This window comes from Eucalyptus grandis, chromosome 3 (genome assembly GCF_016545825.1).
Source record: "Eucalyptus grandis isolate ANBG69807.140 chromosome 3, ASM1654582v1, whole genome shotgun sequence".
Classification (NCBI taxonomy): domain Eukaryota; kingdom Viridiplantae; phylum Streptophyta; class Magnoliopsida; order Myrtales; family Myrtaceae; genus Eucalyptus; species Eucalyptus grandis.
In genome coordinates, this window is record NC_052614.1 from 71,686,393 (window position 1) to 71,698,513 (window position 12,121).

General features: G+C 40.3%; 1 protein-coding gene across 2 annotated transcripts; it reads left to right on the top strand.

Moving 5' to 3' along the window:
• The first annotated feature begins 1,741 nt into the window (after nucleotides 1-1,741).
• Nucleotides 1,742-10,375, top strand: LOC104438365. Of its 2 annotated transcripts, XM_010051489.3 has the most exons (20): nucleotides 1,742-1,984; nucleotides 2,151-2,243; nucleotides 2,857-2,995; nucleotides 3,116-3,343; nucleotides 3,936-4,022; nucleotides 4,148-4,237; nucleotides 4,331-4,457; nucleotides 5,119-5,219; nucleotides 5,722-5,890; nucleotides 6,053-6,174; nucleotides 6,289-6,417; nucleotides 6,495-6,593; nucleotides 6,950-7,007; nucleotides 7,094-7,169; nucleotides 7,254-7,383; nucleotides 7,775-7,932; nucleotides 8,094-8,166; nucleotides 8,245-8,439; nucleotides 9,100-9,193; nucleotides 9,351-10,375. In XM_010051489.3, the coding sequence occupies exons 3-20, from the start codon at nucleotides 2,921-2,923 to the stop codon at nucleotides 10,238-10,240; spliced, it is 2,901 nt and encodes a 966-aa protein (XP_010049791.2). In that variant the 5' UTR covers nucleotides 1,742-1,984; nucleotides 2,151-2,243; nucleotides 2,857-2,920; the 3' UTR covers nucleotides 10,241-10,375. The 2 variants fall into 2 exon arrangements, with proteins under 2 accessions (XP_010049791.2, XP_010049790.2); XM_010051488.3 differs by lacking the exon at nucleotides 2,151-2,243 and having other exon boundaries at nucleotides 1,743-1,984.
• The last annotated feature ends 1,746 nt before the right edge of the window (nucleotides 10,376-12,121 follow it).

The following is a 12,121-nucleotide window of genomic DNA, read 5'->3' on the forward strand; positions in this document are numbered from 1 at the left end:
AAAGATGAGAGCTTTTGAGCAAGTTGACCGTATTCCTCCCTTGAGCCCCACGAATAGAATTAAAGATGGGCCAGCCATCCAATTTTTTTTTTTTTTTTTTTTTTTTTTTTTTTTTTTTGAGCAAGCCAGCCATCCATTAAAAAGCCGGAACAAGTAGTAGGCTTTTCCCACAAGAAAATCCCACACGGTCTCTTTCGAACAGCTCACTGAAATGGAGGGGGTGCTCCACTTCCCTTCTCCATTTACTATACCAATTTCATCAGTACATCCATTTCAAGGTGTACTAGCCCGTCGTCCCTGGCTCCATCCGCGTAATAGAAATTAGAAAATCCCTCAATGTGATGTAGCAATTCCTTGTCCCTTAACGATACACGCACTTGTCACTTCGTGAAAAACATTATGGTGGTGGGGCAGATGGAGGTGCAACTGACTGACGTGGTTAGAAATGTTTCCATTCATCTTACATCCACCTTAAAAATGTTCTATTCCTTTTATAAGAAGATGATATATGGATTCCCTACAGCTGAAGCTACCAAAAATGTTTGCATTAAGAAGCAAAGATTTGGAATCGAGATCAGTACCATTAAAGAGTGGCGAGCGAGCCTGTAATACATGATGCACTTTCTTTGAAAAAAGACTTTGGTGTTCCGATTGCAATAAGCTCAAAAACCTTCCGTACACTACTGGATTAGATGAAGCGAGATGTGTGTGGATTTCACTGACTTAAGCTTAAATTTTGTAGTTATGATAAAATTTATGATATGATTAATTTATCATATCTTGTGTTTGAGTCTTACTCAAGATAGGATAATGTCAAATATAAGATGGATACAAGTCGATAAAAATATCCCATAAAGGAGGTAGGATAAATTTAATGTTTATTATTATAAAAAAAAACTTATTTTTCTCATATAACGAAATTCTTAAATTAATAGAATTAAAATAATATTTGAATATAGATGTTATTTAAATAATAACAAATAATAATAATAATAATAATTTTAATAATAATAATAATAATTATAAAATAAAATAATAATAACTTTCAATATTTAATTTATACATATATATTTTATTTATAAATTAGGTATTTTAGTATTTTAGTTATATATAAATTAATATTATAAAATTTTATTATAAATGATGGCCTGGAAAAAAAAAACAATGAAAAAATACGAAAAAAGAGAGAAAAAATAATAATAATAAATAAGCAAATAAAAAATGAAGTAGGTAAGAGTGTCGGTAAAGATTCTGACCATCGGCCATTTTTTTAAGTTCACTTACTACGTTGCATGGAAATAGAGAAATTCCTAAATTTCACGTCACAAATTCTGTTTTGACTAAAAATTCAGCCATTCAAACGAAATCTAAAGGTACTTGTGCACCCCGGGTCGGGTCCCGTTTGACCCGGAGAACTCGCGTACGTCAGCCAGCCACGGTAACCCCGAAGAACGCATATGTGGACGGTGGGCGTTGGCGACTGGCGGCGAGGCCCCCTCCACAGTGGGGATCGGACGGACGACGTCGAATTCGGCGAATCCACGCGACCCATTGGATGCTCCTCCTGCCTCTTCGGGCCCCACAACACCGCCCCTCTCGCGCGGTTTTGTTAGCGTGACAGGGGGGATACGAGCGGCGGGGCATAACTAACCCGGGAGCGCGGGCGGGCCACGTAAGCACCGACTGGGGGGGGCTCGCATCACAGTCCCCGGCATGTCATCGTAGCGTTTTCGCGAACAGGGAAGACGGAGACGCAAAGCCAAAAATTCCTCTATCTCCCACCCGCAAAACCGGCCGCTGAGTCAACTCGCTTCGTCCTTTAATTTCGACCGAGGCAGAGGCAGAGGCAGAGGCGGGTCCCCACACCCGACGCGGCCAAATTTCGTCAACCACCAACGCCGCCTCAACAAAGGCGATCGCTGCGAGGAAAGGAAGGGAGGGACGGACGACTTCCCCCATTCATCGCGTTGAATTCCGCTCTCGGGTACGAGTTCTCTCCCTTCGTCCTTCGTTTCCCGATTCCCCTCGTCGGAACGTGTCCGTGCTGCTGCGTCGTACGTGTGAATCGGTTTGTTCGTTTCTGCCGTATAATTCATTTCCGGAACGCGTGATTTACCGGGCGTAGGGTTTCGCTTCACGGTTTGGTGCAGGATTTCGTGCCGGAAACAGGGGGGAAGGGCGGGTGAGATTGCGTCGGAGAGAGCTTGTGCGGTTAGCTAGCTGTCGCTGTTTTCGATTGCCGGGTATTGTGTGTTTAGGCTATTTAATTGTGGTGTTTAGGAAGCGAAGAGAATGAATTGGGATGGGGAAAGAGGATGACTGAGTCTTGGAGTATGGCTGTAGGTATAGCGAATTCACTTATTTGTTGTCGGTATCCTAGCGATGCATCTGAAGGAGAGTTCTGGGGCTAAGTCTGGTATGGCTGAAATGCACTTTTTTTTTTTTAATTTTTTTTTTCCTTTAAGATAAGTAATGATCCACCTCAGAGATAATATTCTCTCTCTACTGTTGTGATTACAACTATTACTTTTTAGTTAGGAGTCATTCATTGTTGCATGGGGCTTAGATTGGACTACAGTTTTCCACCTCACGGTAAAAGACTATTCCAAGAACTGGCTTGAATTTTACTGTCGAATGGTTAAGAATCAAATTTGAGGAGAACCAACATCAGTGCAGAGGTCGTTTTCTCTATTCAGACATAACATTCTTCACTTGTTAGATGATATTTCAGGACAGTTGCGTCATTTATGTATAACTTGGAGAGTAGAATTCGAAAAATTCTTGTTGTAATGCTGATGTATTATTTCTACGTGTGAAATCTATTGAGTACTCCAGTTTCCTTTCTCCAATGTGTAGGTCTAGATTCTAGCTTCCAAACTGCCCTACTTCTATTTCCTTGGCCTTCTTCTAGCTGCCACTGATGGGGTGGGGGAACATTTACAGAAGACGGATGAGAGTGTTCTCTGTTGCTTTGGTGATTTATCTGGATTATAAGGTAAAGATTTGCCGGCCTTTCTTACCTTTTTCTTATCTATTCTGTTTTATGATGGTAGAATCTTTTATATAATTTTTTGCTATGTGCTCTTGCTCACGTATAATTGTATTGATTGTATAGGCGCTGCAACAAAGAGAGAAATGGGCTAGTAAATCTAAAGGTTCTGCTTTGTGGGAGAAGGCTCATCACCGCAATGCAAGACGCGTTCTCAATCTGATTATTGAGTTAGAAGGTTTGTGGGTTAAACTTGGACAGTACCTCTCTACACGCGCTGACGTGCTTCCTCAGGCTTACATTACCCTACTCAAGCAATTACAAGACTCACTTCCTCCTCGTCCCTTAGAAGAGGTTCAGTACATCATGTTTCTTGCATTACTATTATTTCTGTACTCACTTTTCTATCCACAGGATGAAAGCAACTACTCTAAATGTTTTCCTTGTGGGATATGTTTTTCAAGTAATGGCTTGATATGCATGGAGAAAATCATGTTGTCTCATGAGCGTGTTAAGTTAATTCGGAAAATGGTTTAGATATACAAAGCTCGTTAAGGGTGAGGTTTTAAGCTGTTAACACGTAATGTGGTTGCCACCCTAATGTTGTTGGATAACTCTTGTGATTAGCAAATTCTCTGTCCACAAAAATCATACTTCTCTGTCCCTAATGTTGCCATGTTGCCCTAATGTAGGTCTGTTTTTGTTCGCATAATTTCTACATTTCCTTTGTAAGCTGAGTGGTAAAAGGTCCATTTGTTAGTGGCGCAGACGTTCTCTGTGGGATGAAGTTTGTATCATAATCTCTTGCGGATTATTTGTTGTCTTAATTTTTTTTATTACTTTATTTCACCATTTGCTCTCTGCTTCCTTTATGATATTCTCGTGAACTTGTTTGTCTGAAAATTCAGTGAGCAATTGATCAGTGTTCTTCTAACGTCTTATGCAGGTCAACAGGAGTATAGAGAGGGAGCTGGGTAAAGCTTTGGATGATTTATTCTCAAAATTTGTTGAATCCCCTTTGGCTACAGCATCTGTTAAGTATAGTTGTTATTGGTGAAATAAAGTTTAAATCTTGCTGGGATAAATATCAACTGTTGGTCTTGGTATTTGGAGATTATTTCATGCTAGATTTCCTAATTTTGCATTTTTTCTACGCAGATAGCACAGGTGCATCGTGCAACGTTGAAGGACGGACGGGAAGTAGTTGTTAAAGTTCAACATGAGGGCATAAAAGCAATTATATTGGAGGTTTCTCATGATTTTCTAGGTTGTTGCATGAAATGCAATTCGATAAATTATGTAGTTGTGATATAGCTGTTATGCCTTTCTTATGTGCGGTAGGATTTGAAGAATGCCAAGTCAATAGTCGACTGGATAGCATGGGCAGAGCCTCAATATGACTTCAATCCCATGATAGATGAATGGTGCAAAGAGGCTCCAAAGGAACTCGACTTCAATCGTGAAGCCGGTATGTGACTAGTAGTGAGATTGTCCATAATCGTAAGTGCCAGTGTTTAAGAGATGTTAATTTGAATCTCAACTCCTTACTTCTCCCAAAAAGAACTAAAAAAACAGGAATCTCCAGTTTGCAGCTTCACTCATGCTCTCTGCAATCTTGTTTCTTCCTTAATAGCTGGTTAAAGTTGTCAATGCTTTTAGAAATTAAACTGGGTTTAATATGTTGAATGGCATGTAATAGCATTATTGCTTGTTCCATAATTATTCTGCATTCGTCCCCCACCGCCCCCCAAAAAAAAAAAAAAAAAAACTATTAAGCTTATTGAACACATTTGGAAGGTGGCAAGAAGAATTGAAAATGTGAAATTTGAAAGTAGCAACATGAATCATGTCATGTTATTTCTATTCATTTTAAAGTTTACATCCTTGTACATTGGGCTAATTGTCAATAGAAGATAAAAAGTTATACTGAATTAAACAACTAGGCTACCGTCCATCAAAGTGGCGAAGGCATATTGGCCTAGAGGGGAGGTTATTTAAGAAAATTATTAGTTCATATTTCTTAAAGTTATCTTATTTAGCTCCTTGATATCTTATGAAGTAATGCATATCTTGCTGTTTAGTACTTTCATTCCTGAGTATGTTTCTTTTTCCTTTGCATGTGTTTGTAGAGAATACGAAAACGGTGTCCAGAAACCTTGGCTGCAAAGACAGACATGGTGACGGGACATCATCCCATCGAGTGGAAGTATTGATTCCAGAAGTTATTCAGGTGAGTGCTGACTTTACTCCCATGATGAAGTAAATATCTGGAAGTGCTTTGACTGATAACTATGAGCCCAAAATTTGAGATCTAAAAGAATCTGTTATTTTCTTGTTTTAATTTTGTCATTTATATATTGTCTGGCGAGGATGCTCGGGCAACTGCCAATTTTAGTTTTTTTGACCGGAGAGAGGTGCAATCTGTCAAGTAAAGTATCCTTTGGACATTAGCTCATTTAAACTTGCCTCTGCAAGTGGTGAACTTTCTCATTTAAAATTTTTCCAAAATAACTGATTTACTTGAGAAATTTATATTCATGTGCCTTTGTTTTGTGAATTTGTAATTTCACTCCTTTGGGGGATGAATGCAATATTGGTTTTAAAAAGTTATACTCCCTCATTTCATGTTCTCCTTGTAGTAGACTTTATAGTATGCCAAGCTATCTTAGAATGGGGAAACTTCCCATCGTAATTCCTTGGATGACTTTAAATCTGGTTTTCCTACAAGGAAGTCAACTGAAAAGGTGCTGATTTTGGAGTACATGGATGGAATACGCCTGAATGACTTTGAATCATTGGAAACTTTTGGTGTAAACAAGCAAAAGATTGTTGAGGAAATCACACGTGCATATGCTCATCAAATCTATATTGATGGGTTCTTCAATGGCGATCCTCATCCCGGTATTCTCTTTCAACCCTTCTACTCATTTTGGTAATTTTTTTACTAGTCTAATTATTAAGGGGACTTCAATTGAAAATATGAATCTGCTCAAAGTACACTGTATGGATATTTTCAATAATAATCTTTACTTTCTTTTTTGGTCATTTTTGGATACTGTACAGGAAATTTTCTGGTGAGCAAAGAAGCCCCTCATCGCCCAATTTTGCTAGACTTTGGGCTTACAAAGTCACTGTCGTTTCCCATGAAGCAGGCATTAGCAAAAATGTTTCTGGCATCTGCTGAGGTTTGTGTTCTTAGATTTAATACTTTAGATAAGAAGTGGTACAATTACAATTGATTGTCTTAACAAGTTAAGCAATTTTATGAAGAAATTTGACATCACAAGCCCTTTTCTCAGGGGGATCATGTGGCATTGCTGTCCGCTTTTGCAGAGATGGGACTTAAATTGCGCCTAGACATCCCAGAACAGGCCATGGAGGTCACAAGTGTATTTTTCCGCACGTCAACACCAGCAACTGAAGCTTTTGTGAGTTTTCAGTGCCCATGTCTTGAATTACCTTTCGTAGTGAGATCTCTTATCTCATGGACCTTTGCTTTAATCAGGAGAACGTGAAATCCTTGAATGAGCAGAGAACAAAAAATCTGAAGGTCATACAGGAGAAGATGAAACTTGACCCAAAGGAAGTTAAACGCTTTAATCCTGTAAGTGTTGATGCTGCCTTTTGTTATCCATCTTGTGAATAATAATAATGACGTAGGTACACCGCATATGTTGATTACCATAATGAGAGTGACATGGATCCAGCAACCATTGGGTTCATGTGTAACTTATTTGTCAGACTTTGGATGTCGCCATATGTTTAAGAAAATGTTCACATTTATATTTTTCATCAAACAATTTGTCATTTGTGGGAAGGAAATGACTTATTGGAGGGCATAATTGGGGGCTATCCATGTTTTACCTTATTACAGAGGGTATTAGCTGCCCTTGGGAACCGTATTTTTTTAAATGTGCTTGTGATTACTCGATTGGCATTAACAATCTTTTTATTGTTTAGGTTGATGCATTTCCTGGTGATATTGTAATTTTCTCTCGGGTTCTGAATCTTCTGAGAGGTTTGTATAAGAATCCTCCCTTATCGACCTCTCTTTTGTAATTTGTTGATTATGTACTGAACTTTTACATTAAATAACTTCCTTAGGGCTTTCTTCCACAATGAATGTCCGCATTATATATCATGATATAATGAGACCATTTGCAGAGCATGTTTTACAAGGGTGAGTCATCTTGAACACTAATCCACTAGCCCTTCACTTTCATGTCTGCCTTAATTCTAATTGATTCTGCAATTTTATTGTCAGAACCATCTATAAGGCACCAGCAGTGAATGCACAGTGGGTCTGTGATACACCTGTTCATTCTACTGTGGAGGCCAAGCTGAGACAGCTTTTGATTGATCTGGGAAATGATGATAAAATATTGGGGATCCAGGTAGACTGGACTTTATTTACATTCATATCTGTAATGAACAAGTAATGTTTTTTCCTTTTCCCATCCAACATTTAAAGTTATGTTCTTTTCTTCGGATGAGACCAAGTAATGTTCTTCACTATCTGTAAGTGGTTAAATTATTGCTTTTGTCAAGGTTGGTGTAGACTTTGTTTATTCTCAAGAGTGTTATTAGCTTCCGTGATTTTTGTGACTTTGCTTCTGCTCTTGAATTGTTGAATTTCGAATGTGTCACAAATGTCCGACTGAACTTTTTTAATGGTAGCTATGGTAAACAAGTTTAGGAACTTGCTGCTTTATATCATTCAAATGATATCAATTTGAAGGCGTACATAATCTAGATCCATGATATGATCGATTGCCCTGCTTTAAGGTTTGTGCCTACAAAGATGGGGAGGTCATAATTGATACTGCGGCTGGAGTGCTTGGAAAGTATGATCCTCGTCCAGTGCAGCCCGATAGCCTGTTTCCTGTTTTTTCAGTCACAAAAGGTGTCACCGCAGCGATGGTGCATTGGTTGGCTGAGAAGGGGTAAGGGACTCTACTGCTCTAATATGAAGCAGTTTTAGCTGTGTATGTATTATATTTGATAATGATAGGATTTTTATCTCTCTTTTCCTTTCTACTTACTGAGATTTGACATCCTAGTGCTATTGGGTGGTAAACTGCTAAAGTTGTTTGTCATTTTGCAGAAAGCTCAGACTAGATGAAAATGTAGCAAATATTTGGCCAGAATTTGGATGCGATGGAAAAGATCTTATTAAGGTTTCCAAAGTCTGATTATGATAATTTCTGGTCCTTTGAAATTCTTGATTTCATTGGTGCTATTGCTGCTCATTTCAGGTTCATCATGTGCTTAACCATACAGCTGGTCTGCATAATGCATTAAGCGAAATTAGGAGTGAAAATCCTTTGTTAATTTGTGACTGGAACGAATGTCTGAAGCGCATTGCTTCTTCAGTACCAGAAACTGAACCTGGTCAGCGCCAGCTTTATCACTATCTATCATTTGGCTGGCTATGTGGTGGAATTATCGAGGTATGACAATATTTACCCATGAGACTGTTTGGAATTCAAACTAACTGGCTCTTTCTCTATCTGATCAGGGGATAACTATCTAAAGATTAGTTGTTGGTTGTCATGCTTGGGAGAATTTCTGATGGTTCCATAAGATGTTTGTTTTTCTTTGTCCATTAGATGTCCTGCTACGCGTGTGATGCAATGATTTTGGATCCCTTATGATTATTCTCTATGCTATCAGTGTCATCATCCTTGGAACTCTTAAACACCTTTGTGCTAAACTCTCCTTGTCCTCTGCTATTTGATCCTGCACTAAGAAATCATCATTTAACTCTCTCTCTCTCTCTCTCTCTCTCTCTCTCTCTGTGTACATGCACATGTGTGGGATTATGGTGAGAGGATTCTCAGTCGTGTGGGTCTCTTTCTGTGCTTGTATGCATGCGTCAGGTGTCTGTGTGCAACTGGCATGCATAGCCAGGCGTTTGGCAGTTTTGAGATGTTCCAATCCGCAATGTGTTTGCTTTTGCAACATGCATTGCATTAGCATTTGCCTAGATTCGAAGTTCAACTCATCGATATAATTTGCTTGATAGAAATCAGTTGCCTCGTCTTCAAGATTCCTTATAGGCTTGAGTAATTTTATACCCTGACTCATCATCTCCAATGTGTTGAACATAGCATGCATCGGGAAAGAAATTCCAAGAGATTCTGGAAGAAGCTTTTATCCAGCCCCTCAACATTGAAGGAGAACTATATATTGGAGTTCCTCCAGGTATGCCTCAAGCTAATGTTTTCTTGTGTTTTTTTTATCTATGTTTCTTACTTACCGGGCACTAAGTAAACTAAACAGGCGACAAAGTCCAGTCCTTGAAAAGGTCATGTAAATGAACCAGCTTCAATTGTTGCCATCGCTTTGTCTTCTGTTTCAGGTGTGGAATCTCGACTTGCTACGCTTACCGTTGACCGGAATGATCTAACCAAGGTTTCTCAGATCCGCAATCGTCCTGACTTACCATCTTCTTTCCAGCCAGAAGCCATCATGGAAGCTATTATAAACCTACCCGCAATGTTCAACATGCTTAATATCCGCCGTGCGATTATACCTGCTGCTAATGGACATTGCTCCGCGAGGGCTCTGGCACGTTACTATGCAGCTTTGGTTGATGGTGGTTTGGTCCCTCCACCACATTCAGCTTCCTTTCAACCAAATCTCGGTAGCCATGTCCACATCCCCAAATTCCCCTCCCTAAAAGTCTCCAAAAGGCAGAGAGGCCGCAGAAATAAGGGATTGCTCTCTTTACTGAGGAACCCATATTTGCAGATACCAAACCGCCCCAATGATCTCCAAGGTGGTGATTGCGGTAGAAGCACTACTGGACAGAGTACCCCTGTGCCTGATTGTGGGAGCAGCAGTTGCAGTATCAATACCTCTGGCAGTGGAGGTAATGGTGACAAGCGTCAAAATAGTGATCATCACAAGATTTTTTCTGGCAAAGGAATTCATGATGCATTTTTGGGTGCTGGTGACTATGCAAATTTGGCCCTGCCTGATGGGATGTTTGGGCTTGGGTTTAAGAGATCTAAAACGAAAGATGGATCCTGCTTCGGCTTTGGGCACACTGGGATGGGCGGGTCAACAGGTTTCTGTGACATGAACAATCGGTTTGCGATGGCCGTGACTGTGAATAAGATGTCGCTTGGGGCTGCAACCCGAAGTATCATTGAACTTGTGTGTTCAGAGCTTGATCTTCCATTACCAGAGGACTTTGCCACACCAACTGACGGTGGGCTTAACACAGAGAGACCTCTAATTAACTGAGGTCAGCGAACTGTATCTATATACGTAGTGATTTTGTATACTGAATAATGCAAACCACATTGACTTTTGAATGATGCGGTTGGGCATCTGTAACATTTTGAAATTATGGATTGTATAATGATGTTATTTATGGTGCGTAGGGTGTCAAAATGGATCCGTAGGGTGTCAAAATGGATCCACGACCCATTTTCTGACTCATATTTTGTATTTAATAGGTTATATATGAGTTATAAATATATAAATTCCCAATTAAAATGGGTCAAGCAAGTTTTAAGCTAAATTAATATGAATCGAAAATGAGCTAGAACAGCTAACTCATTTTGGATATTAAGGGCGCGTTTGGTAACGATTCTCGTTCCCAGGAGTAGATTCCGATCGTAACCGATTCTTTATTCTCGTTTCCGAGAACCGATTCTAAGATTTTGCCGTTTGGTAATGCTGTCCAAAATTTTTTTCTCGCAATAGAATGCCATTTAGTACCGTGTTCTTTAATTACGTTTCAAATCAATTTCTTTTAATTTTTAAATAATTTTTTTACTTTTTCCTTTTTTTTTTTTCTTTTTCATTTTTTCATTTTTCCTTTTCTTTTTCCTTTTTTTTTCCTTTTTTTTTTTTTTTTTTTCTTTTTCTTTTCTTTTTTTCCTTTTTCTCATTTTCTTCTTCTTCTTGTGGCTAGTCGCCGAACCGGTGACCGATGAGCGTTGAGCCTCGGCGAGGTCGGCCCTCGTCGACCGAGCCTCGCCGGCAACCGGGCGAGGCTCGCCAAGCCCCACCGAGGCTCGGCCTCGCCGGATCTAGCTGGCCGAGCCCCGCCACCGGTGAGGCTGGGCGAGCCTCAACGGTGGCCAGGGGAGCCTCGCCTGGCCACCGGTGGGGCTGGGTGTCACGAGGCTTGCCCAGCCCCTGCCCAGCCCTCGCCGAGGCTCACCGGACCGGTGGTCGGCGGAGACGGACGGCGGCCGGCGACGACAGTGGATGGCGGCGGCGGACGGCGGATGGCGGACGATGGCGGGCGGTGGTGGATGGCGGTCGCGAGATGGTCGAAGGGAAGAAGAAGGGAAGAAGAAGAGTTCTTGATTTTGATCTTCAAATTCGTTCCCGAAACAAGAATTAATTTTTTTTTTTTTTTATTCTTGATTCTATTCCCAATGCTCCCCGAACAAATTTGTTTCCGAGGAACAAAAATTTACCAAATGCGCGATTCTTCCCAAACCGATTCCAGGAACAAAAAAAATTAAAATTTGGCCTGTTTGGATGGTTACCAAACGGGGCCTAAGTGGGTGCCCTAGCTAGCACAAAGCGTCCGCAATCATGACACTCCGCCACTTGCGTCCGCGCTCCCTCTGCCGCTTGCCTTCACAGTTCACACCACTAGCCTCTGTCACTAGCCTTCGACACTCATCTCCGCACAGCCTCCCCTGCTCGCCTTCGCAGCTTGCCTCCGCCACTCGCCTCCACAACCATGGCCAGATCGAGGTGGTTCTCTACCGGAAATCCTTCCCGTTGTTCCTCCGTTTCTCGTTTCGTCTCTCCTCCCCTCTTGTTCATCCGTTTCTTGTTTCTCCTTCCATCTTCGTTTGAGGGTGGCAGCAACAGCGAAAAAGCTTCAATTTTTCTTTGATAGAGTTTGTCGGTCTTATTATTATTTTTCTTATTTTCCCTCTGATGTTTGGTTCGTGATTGGCCTTTTTTTTTCTCATGTCGTTGTTTTCGGTGGGTCTCTCTGCAATGCATCAAGAGGAGTGACATTTATGAAAATATATCTTATTGGTCAGATTCTTTATAAATATTTCAATTTATAAGTTTTTTTTAATATATTTTATTTTATTTACTATTTTTAATCATTTAATTTGCTTTTTTGATTTGATTTGAAGTTTTAAA